Below are 19,258 nucleotides of genomic sequence, written 5' to 3' on the forward strand. Positions count from 1 at the left end.
TCCGGCACCACCCCGGGCCTGCTCTCGCCCCGCACCGCCCGGGACTCCCGTAGCCACCGGGCGGCGGCGGCCGTGACAGGAAGTTCCCCCACGGAGACGCGCGCGCCCGAACACGTGACTCCACGCCCGGCAACACGCAATGCGCATGCGCTAGGCGGAGCGGGTGTGGCGCCCCAACAGGTGACTCCGAAGGTGGAGTTCTGGGCGCGCCGGCAGCGCGAGGCTAGTTTTGCGGGCGGGTCCTGGGAGCCAAGCGGCCTGCACAAATGCGGTGGGTGCGACACCTGCCCTCACTCCATTGCACCTTCCCCACCAAGTCGCCTCCTGGGCGGCTCCCAGGCGCACGCTCACCTCACGGCCTTGCTCAGCCCTCTCGCGTGGGTCCGGGCTTCTCTGTTTGCCACCTACTTGGTGTCCTTTGAGCTTCTCCAGCAAAATGGGGCGCACCATACATTTTTTAAAAGTATTTTTATTGATTTCAGAGGGGAAGGGAGAGGGAGAGAGAGGTAGAAATATCAATGATGAGAATCATTGATCAGCTGCCGCCTGCACACCCCACACTGGGGATGGAGCCCACAACCCTGGCATGTGCCCTGATTGGGAATTCAACCCTGACCTCCTGGTTCATAGGTGGATGCTCAACCACTGAGCCACACTGGCCAGGCCATATTTTTAAACATTTAGTAACTGTATATTTTCCAATCAGGAAGTGGGTTAAATATTTAAGATATGGCCGGCAGTGGGTGTTCACTGCACCTCTTCATGACGTTTAACACCAAGTTCTCACTCCCCTACTCTGCAGGGCAATGAAATGGGGGTGGTAAGAGGCATTACAGAGCATCTTCCATTTAAAACAAACCTTGCAACTCCTGCATATCTCAACTTTTAAATTATGTTTTGATGTCCAAGGCCAGTTTCAGCCCAATCCCCGCAGGCCAGGCAGAGGGACCCTACTGGTGCACGAATCTGTGCACCAGACCTCTAGTATGCAGCATGTAAGATCTTTGGTTAATCTCTTCCTGCCCTACCCCCTGAGATTCATCAGTCTGTCCCATGTTTCCATGCCTGTGCACTGAGCATCTGCCCTCTTGTGGTCAGTGTACATCATAGCTACCGGTTGAACAGTCGCTTAGGCTTTTATATATATAGATATTTAATATATCCTCAAAGGTATATAGTATTTCACATTTGCTAGAATGCAACCTCCACTGTTCTCTAAGTTATCCCCAGTGTCTAAAGCAATGCATTGTACATAGTAGGCATTCAATAAAAATAGTTCCTATTCCTGGTGTGAATTAACATGAGTGCCAATCACTCACAAGTTTAAGAAAAACAGCACAATAATACAGTTGAAACCACTTATACACCTATCATGGTGCAAGACTTTCTTAAAGAGCTACCTACTCTCCTGAGTTATTCTTGAGCATTTCTTTCTATTTCTACTATGTATATATTTGCCCTTAAATAATCCATATCTTTTTGCAAGCTTTAACATATCATTGATATCACTGCATATATTCTTCAACTTCTTTGTCTGCTCAACTCTATTTGTAAGCTTCATCCACATTGACACTTGCAATTTATCTAATTATTTTTCATTTCTGTATGGCATTTCGTAGTATGAAAATAATATACTTTTCCAGTGGCTTGCCATTATAGTATTATGAACATTCTTGTATACAACTCCTAGGGTACACATTTTTCTGGGGTACATACCTACGAGTGGAATTGCTGCCTCATAGGATTTCTGCATTTTCCAGACTAAATACCAAATTATCTACAAAGTATTTATTCCAGTTTATACTCCCATCAGTGGGGCATTTGGATTCCAATTGTTCCATATCACCATTGACAGGTTTTCTAATAGATGTGAAAAGGTTTTGACTTGCAGGCCTCTTTTACTATGTTTCCATTTTGTTGATCATTCCTGTTTCTTAGTCTGTGGATTACTTATTTACCATTTTCCCTTTTTTAAAATTATGCAATTCTTTTATAAAATTCACGAATTGTATAATTCTTTAAAATATCCTGACTGATCCTCAGTCCATTATGTGCAGTTATAAATATGTATATACACCTATGTAAGCTTTTTCTGAACTATGATAGTTTCAGATATTTCATCATGATTCTAACAGAGATTCTCCTACACTATCACTCACAAAATTTAAGCTTTACATCATACTTATTAACAAATATTACTGTACTCCACAATGTAATTATTTGCATCTCTTAAATATACAACCCAATGAAGACGCACAGTACAGTTAGCTCTCATTTCTCTATTTTCCTTTAGTTTAGAATAATTCCTCCATTTTGTTTTTGTCTTTTGTGATATTGGCATTTTTAAAAAGGAAAAGTTGCTTTGTAGAGTATTTTCTCCTCAACTTGATTTAGCTGATAATTTTCTCATCAAATGTCTGATCGGTCAGACATTTCTGGCAGGACTATTATGACATGGATGATGTATGTTTCACATGAGGAAGCTTTAGATGTCAGTTTGTCCCATTGTTGGCTTCCAAATAAATATTAGAATTAACCTGCAAAGTTATACAAAAAAACCCTGCCAAGATTTTGATTGGAATTTATTTCTATTTAGAGGTTAATTACATCTCTTTATTCCTAGAAGCCTTATATTTTCTGTGCCATCTAAGTTTTTTTCATTTAAAGATTTGTTTTTATGATATATGGTACCTTTTTAAAATGTACATTTTCTAGCTATTCATTGCTAGGGATTCTTTATTACTGATATTACTTCCAGCATTTCTTTTTTTGTAAACTAAGATTATTTTATTCACATTGCTCAAAAGTTAAGATACATGACGTACAGTGAAAATCTTTTTCTAACTCCTGACCATAGCCATCCATTTCTTTCCCAGGGGCACACAATATAACCAATTCCTTACATATTTTCCCCAGACTATTTTACACCAATACAAGTGATTGTGTGCAGATATTGATATACATGGCATGTTACCATTACATAAATGGTGGGGCTACTAACAGAAATAAAAGTCAGAGGGAGGGTTTATTTGGTTTTATAACCTGATGTTTGTAATGACTATAAATTTCCCAAACCCTCTGAAAAAAGCAAATTATTTAAAAGAAAATTCCAAACTACTTGGTAGTTATTTCCCTCCATTATATTTTGCCACAAAAATTCCATTTGCTTAGAAAAATAAAATCATGTTCATTAAAATCAGCTGTGCTTCCTTGTGAAGCTCTTCACTCTTCTTTCAGGGCGTACAGCACATCGCCCTGGGTGACGTTGAGCCGCACGCGAAGGAGCAGGTCATTATGAGCCCCACAGGGAGGAGGCGGCAGGAGCCCAGGTGAGAGCACACCGCCATAGTCTCTGACATGGTGGGGTAAGGGAGCCCCTCCATCCTGCATAGTTCCACGTGCTGCCTGTATACCTAGAAACAAAAAGCAAATCTGAGGTCAGCTGCCGGGAAGGTTAAGAGAGGAAAGGTCGTCCTGGGTCTGTATCTGATCACGTATTTCTTCTTTTAGGGAACACAGATACTTCTTGACCAGGATATTTAATGCCTTTGATAGGCTGTCCTAGTGGGGGCACAAATGAAGGGCAGAATGCAGTGCTATCTTCAGAATCAGAGGATAGCAGGTCTGAATCCTGGTTCTAGCAAATACCTAAATATGACACCCCGGGCAGGTTATCTTGCTTTTTGAGCTTCAGTTTTATCTATTGAATGTATTATAATATCTTGAATTAATGGATATAAAATGTCTAGTACTGAAATTGTTACACCAAGAGTCCTGGTATCCAGGGGCTGAGAATTCCATAATGGAGATTGTCATAATTCAAGTCAAATTTTGCTATCAGGTATTTTCCTAAGCAGACACAGTGTACAGCTACCAAGGCATGACCCTTGGAAAAGCACAGAGGCAGAGAGACAATACTGAATAAAGAGGCAAAAGTTACCTGGAAACCGATTCCGACCCTAAAGCCCCAAGTGGGTCAGGCAAGTCTGTAGTAGTTTCTGGGCAGTCTTCTAACTATAAGTCCAGCCCTCACTCCCACCCCCACTCCCACGCCCACTCCCACCCCTTACCCCCCATCAATACTGGGAGCTTGTCAGAAGAAGGGATATTGCCCTAACCGGTTTGGCTCAGTGGATAGAGCGTCGGCCTGTAGACTGAAGGGTCCCAGGTTCGATTCCGGTCAAGGGCATGTACCTGGGTTGCGGGCACATCCCCAGTGGGGAGTGTGCAGGAGGCAGCTGATCGATGTTTCTCTCTCATCGATGTTTCTAACTCTCTGTCCCTCTCCCATCCTCTCTGTAAAAAATCAATAAAATGAGGCACACACACACACACACACACACCTTTGATAGTTCACATTCTAAGGGAGCCATTGCCTGTGGACACTGGTTTTAGATAAACCTCTAAGGCATGAGACCTCAGGCTTCCTTTTACTGATATTGAGATGATGCACAAAGATGGTTTGGATTGACCTTTATGATTTTAAACATGGCTCATTCTGAAAGCGTCGCCCCCATTACACCACATAAGCTATATTAGGGCAGTGACTTTTGATTGTTCATCTTTGAACCTCCCATCCTAGAACAGTATCTGGCACATAGTAAACCTTTCATCTAATATGTAGAAGCCAGTTGCTAAAGTTCTCCTCATGCAACTCAATAAAAATATCACATAAAAATAGATGCTGGTTTGATATTCCTTAGCATTACTGGGTTACCACAAAATAGACAAACTATCACACAGTGATTTAAATTCCCACATATTTTAACAGCATCAGACCAAAATCTAGATGGATTTTAAAAAAGGAGATTGACCACCTGTTGAAATGTTGCTTCCTCCAGTCCCGATCGACGGAATTCTGCAAGGATCGCTCTCAGGAAGCTCTGTTCCATAACAGAGGAATTTCTTAAAGAAAATGAAGACATGTGAATTCTCTGTGTGGCTGCACCAACACCGAGAGGAAAGCTGAATAAAGCTTTTCTGCATTTTTAGAAAAAAATGGGACTACTTCCTCCTATATTATTTGGGAAGGGGTCCCCCTACCCTCCCAGAGTCTTAAAATGATATAATAAATGCAACTTTGGAAGTAAGGAAATCCAGCAACTACATCTGGAAAGATACCAGCACCCCATGACTATGCCCCTTAAGAGAAAAGACAGCGTCTTCAGTAAGTCAGAAAAACAGGCTTCCATGGCCTTCCCACCGTGGCCCTCAGGCGGTCTTTCAAAGAAGGTTCAAGGCCAGGAAGCAGAAGCATCTTACTTGATGGCAGTGATGTACGCCGATGAAAACATCTCATCTACGGCTTTCAGCAAGTGGGCCACCGTGACCTGGCCAGGGGAGCCGGGCTTCTGGCAGGAGGACTCACAGATCTCGGTGGCACGCCTGCAGATGTCCAGGCAGCGTCGTGCATCTCCAGAGAGGGCTGCTACCTACAAGAGGGATCATTTTATTCCTTGAGTCCCCTTGCCATGTCAACCAACAGATTTTGTGTTCAGCTAAAAAAAAAAAAAAAAAAAAAAAAAGGCGTTGCTGAGAATGGACTTAAGCTTGAAGTGAAGTACTTAGTCCTCGTTGGGAACCTGGACGAAGCCCAGATATAAATTATCACATTGTTAACGTGTTGGTTAACAATGGGGATACGCTCTTGAGAAATGCTTCATGAGGCATTTCATTGCTGTGCAGACATCCAAATGCATTTACACAAACCTACATGGTGTAGCCTTTTTATAAGTAGAAAGAATACACCTAAAATAATGATGACTAGTGTAGTAACAGTCTCTTATTGTCATTATCAAGTATTGTGTATGTACATAATTGTATGTGCTGTACGTTTATACAACTGACAGCAGGTTTGTTTACAACAGTATCAGCACAAACACCCGAGCAGTGTGTTATGCTACGACATTACACGGGCTATGACATCACGAGGCTATAGGGATTTTTCAGCTCCATGGGTCCTTCATTGGCCAAAATGTCATCATGCAGCACATAACTTACTGTGCCTGGGACTCTTCCCTGAGTCCAAACCTTTGTCTTGGTTTTACAAATAACTCCAAAGTAGGAAAGGCAGAAATCCATAGCTTTATTTAAAGTTAGGGAAATGGCCGAAACCGGTTTGGCTCGGTGGATGGAGCGTCGGCCTACGGACTGAAAGGTCCCGGGTTCGATTCCGGTCAAGGGCATGTACCTGGGTTGCGGGCACAACCTCAGTAGGAGATGCGCAGGAGGCAGCTGATCGATGTTTCCCTCTCATCGATGTTTCTGGCTCTCTATCTCTCTCCCTTCCTCTCTGTAATAAATCAATAAAATATATTTAAAAAAATATAAAAATAAAGTTAGGGAAATGAAATCTACAAGAGACCGGTGCCCCACAATCACACCAACACATCTGAAAACACAAGGGTTCTCATTTCTTGCCTGGAGAGAAATATGCCCCCAGAAGCAGCCAGCCAAGGCCAAGAGGCTAGGTTGCGGGGTTGGGGGGTTGGGGGGTTGGAGGTAAAAATTTAGCCGAGCCTCCTCACAGCATTTGTGTGAATTTTGGAGACGGCTGGGTCAATGGCTAAACAACCAGAATCAAGAGGGAAGGAGGCTGCAAATCTGTGGGACCCAGAGAAGCCTGTGGTTAGCTGAGTCAGACCAACCCACACTACCAGAGGCTACACTGTTGCTCCTTCCTTTGCATGTGCACAGAGATTGGGGTTCCTGGGCTCCATTCACAGGGAATCCTATCCTCTCTCGAAAACTGACTTAAGCCACTTGCAATTTAAATTTCACTGAGGGAAGCTTTGGACTCACTGTGGCCTGCAAGGATCTCTGTTTCAATAGTCCCAATGCTTGCCAACAATCCTGATCATTAGCCTAAAGACATGCTGAAATAATCATTTCCTTCAAATATTCATGCTACGTTAAGTTCGAAAAAAGCAAATTTTATAGGCATACACACACACACACACACACACATACACAACACACAAAGACATTAAAAAGCCATTTCTAGGAAGTAGGATTACAGACGTTTTTAAAACATTTGTGTATATTTCTGTTTTCAGAATTAAAATTTAAGACACTCAAAACAAAAGTCACTTATCCAGTAATTCAAGAGAGAAGCATGAGCACCAGCTTATATTCTTCCCTTCCTCTAACCTCCCACATCCAGCAGGTAAGGGTGTCCTATGGACGTTTCCACCTGTCACTTCTTTCCTCAGAGCCCATTCCACTGCCTTGGGAAGCAGTACTGTGTTCACAGCGTGGACTGGAGCTGCTGCAGAGGCCTAGAAGCAAAGTGCACAGGGACCCCGGGAGGCAAGAAAACACCCAAAGCAGTCCTCACCCTGAGAGCACCTGTGAACCTGGTGACCGTAAGCATCCTTTCTGATGGCTGTGATGGTGACGGAGACGAAAGAAAAAGCTGGGGTTTACCCAACATGGACTCTAAGAGAAGACCTTACATGATCATGGGCCCGACCTCAGCATAAGGATGAATGAGAGAACCATCCTGCAGAAGGATGGCTAGAAAAATGGCCTGTTTTGACCTTGGTACTAGGTGGTGCAGGGTTAGAAGTCTTTGCAACCAAAAGTCTTCACGATTTTGAGCCCAAATTTATGTTGTGTCTCCTATAAACCTCTTGTGGAGAATGTTGTTTTAAAATGGTCCCAGTTGATAGTGCCCTTTGGTAACTAACAGAAGCAAAAACAAAATCTAAATGAACTCAACTTCAATCAGGCCTCAATTAATTATCTGATAAAGCTCTAAGGAGCATGAGCATATAGTACAGTGGGGCCTTGACTTACGAGTTTAATTCGTTCCAAGACCGAGCTCATCAAGGAGCTCATTAACTCAAATTATTCTGTCAACTCAATGCAAAAAATCGGCCGAGAGACAGCTAGTATCTCAAAAAACTCATTAGTCAGGACACTCGTAAGTCAAGGCCCCACAGTACAAGAAAATAAAAAAAACAAAAACAAGATACAATAATAAGGAAACAAGGCCACATATACATGGGAACCAGCAATTGATAGAATTGGACTCACAAAGACTTTATAATTATAGTATACAGAATACAAAATAGATGTATTCTATTTCTTTATATGTAAAGAAATAAGAGAGGTTTGAAATTACAGGCAAGAGTTTTGGGTAAAAATACCATCCAAATTTGATGCCTCCTGAAACGTTATTAAAAGACGAAGAACCGCCCTAACCAGTTTGGCTCAGTGGATAGAGAACCACCCAGCCGGCGTGGCTCAATGGTTGAACATCAACCTATGAACCAGGAGGTCACGGTTTGATTCCTGGTCAGGGCACATGCCCGGGTTGCAGGCTCGATCCCATGTGGGATGTGCAGCAGGCAGCCAACTGATGATTCTCTCTCATCGATGTTTCTGACTCTCTATCCCTCTTTCTCACTGAAATCAATAAAAATATATTAAAAAAAGACAAAGAACCGTAAGAGGAAGGGAAGCAACAGGAGTAAACAATATAATTCTGCAGTTGGAAAGAGGTGGCAGTGTAGCGGTTGACTTAGCAGACTGAAGAATTCCTAAGACAGTAATGAGGAATCTAAGAACAAATCTAAATTATACTAAAAATCTACAAAATGCCCAGGTTTAGTGGTATTGAAACTGGTGGTAAAGTTTGGCTAAAATAAGGAGTGCTTAAGAAATGGATGCCCTAGACCAGGAGTCAGCACACTATGGCCCCATATGTTTTTGTAATGAAGTTTTAATGGAACCCAGCTATGTGTATTTTTCACCTATTGTGCACAGCTGCTTTTGGTATTGCAAGGGCAGAGTTGAATAGTGGTGGCAGACTGTTATAGCCTGTAAAACCAAAAACATTTACTACCTGACCCTTCACAGAAAAACTCTGCTGACCCTTGCCCTGGATTAGCGGTTCTCAACCTGTGGGTCGCCAACCTGTGGGTTGCGACTCCTTTGGGGGTCAAACGACCCTTTCACAGGGGTCACCTAAGACCATCAGAAAACACATATATAATTACATATTGTTTTTGTGATTAATCACTATGCTTTAATTATGTTCAATTTGTAACAATGAAAATACATCCTGCATATCAGATATTTACATTACAACTCATAACAGTAGCAAAATTACAGTTATGAAGTAGCAACGAAAATAATTTTATGGTTGGGGGTCACCACAACATGAGGAACTGTATTAAAGGGTCGTGGCATTAGGAAGGTTGAGAGCCACTGCTCTAGATCCTCTCCCATTTCGTGCTGTTGGATGAACATTAGGGCAACTGTGGGGAGGAAGAGTTTAGGGCTCTGAGAAAATTTTGTGCCTTGTTAATTTGTACTGTTTCCATAAAACTCTTTGCCTTGGAGATGTTCCCTCTTATACCATGGCAGAAGACCCAAGATTTATTCTCAAACAAGAATAAACAGCCCTAACCAGTTTGGCTCAGTGGATAGAGCGTCTGCCTGCGGACTCAAGGGTCCCAGGTTCGATTCCGGTCAAGGGCATGTACCTTGGTTGCGGGCACATCCCCACTAAGGGGTGTGCAGGAGGCAGCTGATCGATGTTTCTCTCTCATTGATGTTTCTAACTCTCTGTCCCTCTCCCTTCCTCTCTGTAAAAAATCAATAAAAAAAAAAGAATAAACAAAGTCTCTAGGCCAGGACACCAGGAATTGTCAGAGGGGAGGGGATGTCCCTAACCATTTGCATCCTGAACTCTGACTCCAGCCCACCTACCCCACCCCATACTGCCCTCCAGGCAGGACACAAGAAGCCAACTACAGGAAATCTGACCATCCCAATGAAAACAACTAAAGATATGGAAATTGGCCCATCAGACTCTCCCAGTGAAGCTTACTCAAGTGCTCTGAGCTCCCATTAAGCTTTGTAGCCTCCATTCTTATACCTAAGTGGACAACCAAGACATCTGAGGGAAGGAGCATCTGAGGGAAGGAACAGTGCAGGATAAACCAGCACACAAAGCACCTCGGAGGAAAAGGAAGAAGATAACTTAAATAGGCATAAAAAAGGACCATTTGGAGGAAAAACATAAACTTTTAGAATTTGCATGATGGAAGTGAAAACTCTACCCAACTGAGGATCACATGGTAACTTGGATCTCTCTTAGAAAGTGAAGCCTGGAGTCGAGCATCCATCTGGCTAATCTGATCCCAGAACCTAACACAGTAAGTAGCAGTTCTGAGCAGGTGTTGCAGACATGTGTTGCTAGTATAGGCATTCAGAGTTCACACCCTCCCAGGCAAGACACTAGAAAAACATTTATAAATCTTTTTAAGTGCTGAAATACGGTGGACGGGTGGTTTCTTGTATTCAGCTTGAGGGAGATATTTAACCCACTTTATTCTTCAGTAGCTTCAGGTAAGTCTTAGTGGAATCTCGTTTGGCATTCTCCCAGTGAGCCTGGAGGACGTAAACGAGGCCTGTGGCCCATGAGCCCCGAGTTTGACACGCTTGAATGTAGTTCAAATTTTATACTTACCATGGAGCATGCACCTTGCTAGACACTGACAGGCCAGCAGAGGACATCTGGCTCAGGCGGACTAGAAAGTCCTGAATGAGAAAGTGGCCCCAGCCTCATTTCGTGGAAGAACCAGTGGTCACCCCATCTGGCTTAATAGGAGGCAGCCACATGGAGGGCGAGACAGCCGGCCAACGATAACAACGGCCAGCACTGATCAGTCTGAAGGACAACGAACTCCACCGCCCAGCCTCCACTCCTTGTGGTTTTTGTGCATAAAATTCAACCCCAAGGACAGCGGAGGCTGAGTCCTGAGCTTCTCCCCATTCCCTCTAATAAACTCCCCTCACTGCCTGCGTCCATTGCCTGGAGCAACTCCAATCTTACAGGCACCTTCTGGACATGGTTGAATTTCATTCTCACAATGACCCTATGAGGTAGCTAGTATTATTACCATTTTTCAGAGAAGTAAACTGAGGCTCAGGGAGTTTTAAAGTAACTTTCCTATAACCTTCCACATGCCTATAAGTGTTAGAGCCAGAATTCAAAGCAGGTTTGTCTGTTTAACTATTCTGCTCCTTTCATTATACAAAGCTGTCTGCTTCCTGAATCAATTAATTTTCGTTTTAATTGATTAAGCCCACCATAGTCATAGCCCCCTATCATACAGTAAGATTTCAGGAATTTTTCAGGACTTCATTTCTACGTTTGTATTTGTTTTTACAAGACTTCCTAAATTTCTCTTCATTCCCAGAGCACCCAGCACTGGACCTTACACCAACAGGTGCTCAGCAAAGAATTGCCGCGTTTTGTAGGTACAGCTAGGTCTCCCGACGGTGACTTACCTTCCTGGCAACCAGCTGGATGGCATCATCCTCAAAGGCCTTTAAGTGTTTGAGTCGGGACATTAGGATCTGCTGCAGCTGCCTGTAAGTGTAGGGCTGGAAGGACATCCTGGTGAAACCCTGGGGAGCCAGGATGACAGAGAAACAAGTTCATGGATTGCCCTCTGATAGCCCTGGTGGAAAGTTCAGTCCCCAAATCCGTAACAGTGTGCAGATTTCATGCTGGGACTCCCACTGCTTCCAGCTCTTTGTTACTGACAATGGTAGTTCTCAAACTACTTTTCATTTAGTTTAAAATATCCTTTTATTCTGCCAGAATCACTGAGAAGTAGAGAAAAGTAGAGGTGCTCCGAGGAGAGTGGATGGGAGGATCTTCAGCTCTATGATCTGTGCAGGCACAGCTCCTGGTCTCACTCGCCATGCTTAGAAGTACCTGTGGTTCAGGCTGAACCAGGGGTCCACGAGGGCAGAGACTGCATCCACCTTGCTCACTGCTACACTCTACCCATCTAACACTGCCTGGCAAGGGAAAGTGCTTAATTATATTTTAAATATAATTAAACCTCCAGGGCTCTGCAGTTTAACAGTGCCCAGGCAGCAGAACATCAAGATATGTTTTCAGCAAATCATGCAATGGCGATATGTTTAATTCCAACTTAAAATGAGAAGAATTTTAGAATCCACATTTCGTACTTTTCCCATTTATTTTAGTGCCCTATGTATTCACTTTTGCAGGACTCCTTAGCACAGCTTCTGGATCTGTAAGAACAACTTGAGAACGGCCCCAAAACCTACCAGTCGGCTTGACACCCGGTTCATCATGATGCGCTCTGGCAGGTCCATCGTGTTGGCAATGGTCAGGACCACAAGCTGGGCCTCCTTGTGAGTGGGCCAGTCAAAGAGATTATACATTACATCTTGTTTCTGAGTCCACAGAAGGTCAAGCTGCCAGGGAAATGGAGAGAGATGCAGGGTCAACTACAGAGACCGAGCCAGGGCCCAGAGTGAGACCTGTCACCACTGTTTAGCTGCATGCACTTCTCAGGGCACATCAGCAGAGCAGCAAGGAAATCAGTGGGCATGTGCCACTTGCCACCAAACAGGCTTAGATGAAGGAAGGAGCCAAACCTTCCGTCCTGCCCAGTACTTGCTCGCAAAACATCTCGGTCAACAACCATGTGGCCTCTTTCCCAGTCCTCCTGTGGGCACCCCCTTACCTCGTCCACAAGCAGCACGGTGGTTTCCTGCGAGGACCCTTGGGTGCGAAATCGCTTTGCCAGCAGTTCGGCTGCATGGTTAGCTGTTGCCTTTTGGCCTGTCATCTTCTGCATTGGGGGAAAACAGGTATTGTGAACTCTAACTCTAAGGGCTTAAAGTTAAATCTGCAAACAGAGGAAGCTATTTAGTCTGAGGATTTCAGGATCCTATACTCTGCCTTCTACCCTAAGCTTGGAAGGCACCAAGACAGAAGATAAAGTCTGTGTGATTGAAATGCAAATGAACCACAGACTAGTCCCAGAAGCCCCTCCAAAATCATTACTTCCTAACTCTATAACTGGACATTATCTGTTACAAGAGAACAGCTAATGAACCAAGAGTGAGGTGCAAACTTGCGCCTACCTCCAACCCTTTTCTAGTCTGCCACACTGCCTCCTGTGTGCAAATGGCTTTCACCATGACAGTCAGTACTAGCTTCCGACATTTCATAACGAGCTCCTAGACGTTAAGGTCCCTGTGGGTAGGAATTCTGCCTTTGCTCTTGCTATCTCTACTCAATGAGCAATGCCTGGCATGTTGAAAATATGTAATATGCACAAAATGAAGTAAACCTTTTTCTTTTCATGTGCCACCAAGACTGTATTTTCCAAAAAGCCCAAACTGCTTTGCTTACCTGCAAGATCTGCACGTAGACTTGGTGGGGCTCTGTCAGTTTCATGCCATTGACTTCAATGTATTGAAAGGGAGGAACATCATTTGCTTGGGCCGCCTGCTGCAGACAGTGTATTACCTCGTGTACAGTGGCAGTCTTCCCGGTCCCAGGTACCCCAGAGATATACATGCACCTAGGCAGGAAGGGAAGGCGTGAGGGTTAGGTCTGTGCCAGCTGCCTCACCAGTTAGGAGTGAGCAAATGTCTGCTGAAGGAAGGACCAAGAGCCCTGAAATGTGGAGGTGGGGGCAGTAGGGACCATCCTTGGAAGCTAATGAGAGCAGGGCCTGTTTCCATAGAATCATTCATTCCACAAGCAATGGCTGTGCCGTTTTTCTTTGAAAAACAGAATTCCTATTCCTACAGAATAACTTTGACAACAAAAAGCTGCATTAGAAGCTTTAGGCTTTTCCCTGTTCTCCTGACACGGGGCAAAGACCATCTGGCTGATCTCTGACAGCTGAGGGGTATACCAACAGGAGCCTTCTCCCCCAACCATCCTACCTGGCTCAGCCTGACTCACCCTCCAGTATGATCAAGGAGTTTGCTTTCCACAAAGTTGTAGATATCTTGGAATTCCTTTTCCCGACAGGGAAGAGAGTCAGGTACAGCAGAAACATGCAGACTAAATAAGGGAAAAGGAGGGTTTTAGAAGCATTTCACCATCTACTCAATAATAAATTGAAAGACTTATCTAGTTCCTACATAAAACCTTAATCACAAACCCAAGGGAATATCTTCATTCTCAAATCTCTTCATGTAGTTGCATAATCCCTTTCTCCCCCCAAATCACTAACTCAGTGGTGCTAACCAAAAGTACACGTCACCTGGGAAGCTTTCCCCAAATCACATGGCTGAACCTCACCCCACAAGAGATTCTGATTCGGTTGATTTCTGGAAGGATGCAGGCTTGTATATTTTTTAAAAGTCCCGACACTTGAGAAGGAGTGTCCTGACTAATCACTTCCATCCCTGAGAAAAGGATGGCAGTAGACTGGAAGGTGACTCCTAGAGCCAGTCTGCATTAGCTGACCCAGACACTACGGGAGAGGTTTCTTCTCTCTGAACACACACGTTCATTTTACTCTGTTATTACTCCTGTTTCCCGTGAATGAAAGCAGAGGCCCATCTCTTCCTATCTGAAAAGGGCCCATAAGCAGTGTTACCTTAGCCGGGCCTCCTCTAGCACGCTGGCAGGTCCCCGGACAGCCAGGTTTCGGCTGCGGATCTGGGGAGTGACAGAACGTGGCATTCTAGGCTTGGGCTATATTCAGAAAAAGAGAGAAAGTATTTCAGAAAAAAACCACACACACATACACACCAACAACAAAGCAAAACACCGTCCAGGACACATTAGCAAATCTGATCCCTGATGACTTGCTAAAAAGAAGAGAGGTGGTGTATTTCTTAGTTCTTTTATGTATAAAATATCATGATTTTCCCTCTCTCTCCTCACATCACACATACATTTTGTTCATAGTCCAAACACAATTTCTTTTTTCCAATTTACACACAGTATTAGGATTTGAAAACAATGTCAATCTGGGGAAAGAATAAATGAAAGTATGGATTAAACTCTATTTAAAAGTAAAATATTACTTTAAAAAAAAGGTAAGAAATTATAAAGAAATCCCAACTACCCTGCCCAAACATAGGGTTGAGTGGGAGGCATAAACTGGGTTTGATTCAGAGGATCCTCCTATAGATTGGTTTGAAAACATGGTTAGACCTTGTTTACCGGCTTAACACCTAATAACTTTGGAGAAAACAGGAAAGGAGTAAGAAAACCTTGCTCAGAATGTATCAAAATGTCGCCCCAATCAATTTACTAGTAATTAATAAATAAAAAGAATGTATCAAGAATTTGGTAAATTTCCTGTCTTTTTTATTATGCTAAAGACGCCCTCACACCCGAAATGATATCTCTTCCTCTCAGTGGGACCCAGGAGATGCAATCAAACCAGAAGGTAGGTGAACTATTTGCATAAAAAAGAATTCCAGGTAAGATCACCTCACGTCTAAAAGTTATCTATTGGATTTCCTTCCCTGGAGGTCTTCCAAAGAACAATGGTCAAAGGCTCCTGCTCTAAGGCTTTCTCTGAAGGTCGCAATAACATTAACACACATCTGAACATGGGAAGACTCTTTGTTAAAGTTCCATAGGAAGCAGAAGAGACATCCATTATTCTCTTCCGTTACACAACTCATTACCAACACCTGAGTAGTAAGTACTCTTTGTTTCTCAGGCGTATCAAGTGACACTGTTACCTGGACAAGTGACTGGACCCTGAGCAGGTCTGCCTACAACCAGCCAGTAGTGTGTAGGTTCTTGACTTCGTGCAGGAAAAATTTCACAACATGAGTCCAGGTGACTATGGGGGTACAGTCATTAGGGCCGGGGACAGTAAAAGCAAAGTAGAAGCAACAGAAGAGCCTAGGCTGGGCTGCGTTAGCTCTCAGGGAAGTCAGAGAAAAGGGGCCCTTGGAGACAGGTTCAGGGGGTTAGCCCGGGACAGCTGCCACTGCCCATTGCTCCCCTGGTTGCAAGTCTCATGGGTCCCTTAGAGTTTGGGGGTGCATAGATGTGGGAGAACAGCGGGGAGGAAATGGCACGGGTTGCTCTCCAGAGGGAGAGCATGTGTTGGGTCCTTTTTTTGAGGCTTTTATCTCTCTCTTGCAGGCAGTAATCAGGGGAGGTCTCAGCAGAATAGTCATTAGTTTTCCTGGTGTGCCCTTTCAAGTTCATGATCTCTATTGATTGGTAGGTGCCAGGGCAAGGATCATTAGGTAATGCAGCTGCTCCTGGCATTGCCTACCTGGGTTTGCTGCTTTTCTGGGCCTGGAGCTTAAATACAACTGAGGCCTAAACATGATCTCTAGGGAGGTGACCTTCTGGGTCTGGCTGTAAATTGCTGGGCCAGTTTGTTCAGCTGTCCGTCTCAATTTCTCTATTCCACCTGTCCTGGCTTACTGGCCTCTCTCAGAGTAAAGACAACACGGCTCAGCAGCCCTGATTCAATACCCACTGAGCACTGATTACACTCAAAGCTCTCTACTGGGTTTTGTGGGAAATGCAAAGATCAAGTGCCAGTTCTTGTCCTTCCCTCTGGAAGTTTGGCTCTTGGCCATTTGGTTTTGTATTTTAAAGGGAACCCAAAAATCACTATCTACTGCATAGGTGGGGAATGTCCAGCTGGTGGGCCATAGAAGGCCCAGGAAATCATTTGGTCTGGCCCTGCCAAAGCATTAGGGGTGAGTTGATTAAATGTTTGACCAAACATAGCAGGCTAGTTTTTAAGTTCATAATTTTGTATAGCCCTCGAATGATGTTATAAATATCCAAATGGCCCTTGGTAGAAAAAAGGTTCCCCACCCCTAATTCTGGATTCATTTTCAGCCCTAGGGTTCATGAATATTCCAAGTGTAATAGCTTTCAATACAACAGACCTGTACTCAGAACCCAATTATTACTAATAATAGTGTGATATCAGCCATCACATTTTAAATTGAGAGGGATGCTTCACTGGAAAATAAAGCTAAAAAAACCTTACGGTTTTCTTTGGTGTCTTGGAGGGGGTGTGTAAGGACGACTTCGTGGAAGAGTGTAGGTTCCTGGACACACAACTGCGTGTTTTCCTTGGAAGGGATGGTGTCGAAGCCTCTTCCTCCTCACTGTCCGAGTCTGCAATCTCTGCTGCAGGCAGAAATTCTTCCTCTTCTTTGTCATTTTTGCTACCATCTAAAAACCTGAATGGTGGGACACATTTTCTGATTTTCAGTGTTTGAAGTCTAAATCAGAGGCACCCTAACAGGTTAGTGTGGATTAGAGGTGTTGAAGAGTGTCTGCTGTGGCGAGCAGTATAAGATGTGCTCCACTTGCTTGCTACTGAGGTACTCTGGTAAGGGCTTTATTTATATTATTTTGTGACCTGTATATTATTATTTCCATTTTTATAGATGAAGAAACTGAGGCTTAGAAAGGTTAGGTAACCTTCCCAAGTTTATACAGATAGTAAATGACAAAGCTCAGCTTCACATTCAAGAGCATCAGAATCAAAGTTCATGCTTATAGGCATCCCTCTAACAGTCTTGCCAGGTGTGATTATGAGGCCCCGAGAGCCACCTATGCCCAGAACAGCATTTCTTGCCCCTTTCTAACTGACATTTTTGTAAACTAACACAATTCCAGACATACTAGGTAAAAAGGTGAATTTCAATGGAATAGCAAATAACAAATAAGAACTGTAAGAGGCTTTAAGAAGTGGAATAAGATTAGAGACACCACAGATGGCAGTGACAAACGTACTTCTGCCTGCCAAGGAGCACTCTTACCGAAGCTGCTGCCTGATCCGATTCAAGGTCAAGAGAGAACTCTTTCTGCGGATACGATGGGGAGTAGAGGTGGCTTCATCCTGAGCGTCTGGTGTCTGGGCCTCCCTGCAAGGTGTCACAGCAGTTTCAGGCGCTGGGGACCAGCAGCAGGCTCTAGAGGAGAGTCAGGTGGCCCGACTTGCTCCTATTCCTTTTGCAGGAACTAATCACTTTGCTAAAAAGTTTGTAATTGACTAAAACCCAGAGAAAAAAGTTTGCTTAAAGCTTATTATTTAAATAAGACTCACCATTCAACTAGAGACCAAAATATACCAACCTCAGGCACAGTATCTTGTCCTTTTTTTCTTTCTGACATATTTATGACTTTATAATCTACCCTGCAGAAATGCAGCTATATATTAAATACAAAGCATTTATCAAGCAAACCTATGATGAGCTGGATGCTGGAATTTCTGAGCAGGAAACACTGAAACGTGTAATTTCTGGCTCCTCACATTATTTGTGCAGTCCATTATGTACAAACACCGCTTAGTGCCAAAATGTAAACTTTGTTCTAGATGCATTATCTACATGTATTTGATAAGGATTTCCAGTGTTGTATTTTATAAACTAAAAAAATGGCTGTTAAAATGTGGCAAGTAATGAAATCCATGACTATGAAGCAATTCAGGTTAGGAAGTTATCTTCTGAAGCAGTGATCCCCAAAGGGCATCTGATTATACCAGAATCATCCAGATCATTTCAAAATTGCAGATTCTTAGGCCTGACATTTGGAGATTAATTCCCTATTCCTGGAAAGAGGCTCAGAAACCTGTGTTTTGGAAAACCTCCAGGTGATTCTGACACATTCAGACTTGCAACCCACTGCTCTAACTTTACGGACTGTGACCAACACATTTCACATCATGTGAACCGTCTGGATTTGCTCTGGAAGGAAGGGTAACGTCCCCCTCACCTCTTTTTCATCTTTTGTGGTTTCAGAACCACAGAAGGCACCACGGAGCTTCTCTTTCCCCCTCTTAAAGGGTCCAGTGTTATTTCCTGACTAATCTCAGTGGTTTTCAAAGCTGGGACCCGGGTTCTCAGGATCATGGGACGTTCATGTGAAGCCTTGTCTTGCTCAGCACAGGAGCGTCGCCTCTCCCCCGTTTTCTCCGGGGCTTTCAGAGCTGGAGATGAGGTCTGGAGTCCATCAGGCTGAGACCTCTTAGAAGGTGAGGTGATCTCAGAGGCCACTTTCCGTTTAGTCCTTCTGGGAGACTCCAAAGGCACCCGTGAAGTCTGCTGGGAAATCCTAGTGTGAGGTGTCACAGGGAAACCTAGGCCCAAGAGAAATCACCACAAAGTGTGAATTTTCTAACTAGCCCTATACACACTCCCAATCTCATTATAGCTAAATTCATCCACTGAAGTCATACAGAGACATGAGTTCTCCATATTTTGAATTATCCCATGCGTTTCCCCTCCCAGGTCAGGTAGCTATATTATTTTTAATCTCTTTCCTCAATTCTGTGGGTGATTTTCCTAGTTAGAACCATAAGTCAACTATTAAGTCAGCTTTTGTAGGTAAATGTTTAATTGGATTTCTCTGAAGAAATCTACCAGATCACTGCACATCCTCAGCCTCATTCAACAAACACCATTTGAAAAACTTATACCAATAAATACCTCATGATCTCACTCATTTGTGGAA

At 43.7% G+C, this 19,258-nt stretch overlaps 2 protein-coding genes and 1 long non-coding RNA gene across 5 annotated transcripts in view; 1 reads left to right on the forward strand and 2 right to left on the reverse strand.

The window, feature by feature from the left end:
* The window catches only part of CC2D1B (coiled-coil and C2 domain containing 1B), a 19,009-nt gene extending 18,937 nt beyond the window's left edge, over positions 1-72 (reverse strand). Inside the window, exon 1 of the mRNA XM_015566943.1 lies at positions 1-72. The gene's annotated coding sequence lies outside the window, so the exon portion shown is untranslated.
* LOC107183865 lies at positions 36-12,125 on the forward strand. 2 transcript variants are annotated; one of them, XR_001514670.1, is made up of 5 exons: positions 36-180; positions 3,238-3,329; positions 7,056-7,165; positions 11,214-11,388; positions 12,040-12,125. It is a non-coding gene; the product is annotated as an uncharacterized LOC107183865 (long non-coding RNA). The 2 variants fall into 2 exon arrangements; XR_001514669.1 differs by lacking the exon at positions 11,214-11,388 and having other exon boundaries at positions 12,040-12,091.
* ORC1 (origin recognition complex subunit 1) overlaps positions 2,765-19,258 on the reverse strand; it is a 24,731-nt gene continuing 8,237 nt past the window's right edge. For both annotated transcript variants that reach the window (XM_006768319.2, XM_015566942.1), the window contains 12 exons: positions 18,521-18,884; positions 17,566-17,670; positions 16,785-16,980; positions 14,400-14,497; positions 13,757-13,858; positions 13,196-13,367; positions 12,522-12,629; positions 12,100-12,249; positions 11,305-11,424; positions 5,263-5,432; positions 4,818-4,905; positions 2,765-3,413 (listed from right to left, as the gene is read on the reverse strand). In XM_006768319.2, the coding sequence (XP_006768382.2) occupies positions 3,234-3,413; positions 4,818-4,905; positions 5,263-5,432; positions 11,305-11,424; positions 12,100-12,249; positions 12,522-12,629; positions 13,196-13,367; positions 13,757-13,858; positions 14,400-14,497; positions 16,785-16,980; positions 17,566-17,670; positions 18,521-18,884 (1,853 nt within the window). In that variant the 3' untranslated portion in view covers positions 2,765-3,233. The remainder of the gene's footprint in view (positions 3,414-4,817; positions 4,906-5,262; positions 5,433-11,304; positions 11,425-12,099; positions 12,250-12,521; positions 12,630-13,195; positions 13,368-13,756; positions 13,859-14,399; positions 14,498-16,784; positions 16,981-17,565; positions 17,671-18,520; positions 18,885-19,258) is intronic.

This window comes from Myotis davidii, unplaced genomic scaffold (assembly GCF_000327345.1).
Source record: "Myotis davidii unplaced genomic scaffold, ASM32734v1 scaffold79, whole genome shotgun sequence".
Classification (NCBI taxonomy): domain Eukaryota; kingdom Metazoa; phylum Chordata; class Mammalia; order Chiroptera; family Vespertilionidae; genus Myotis; species Myotis davidii.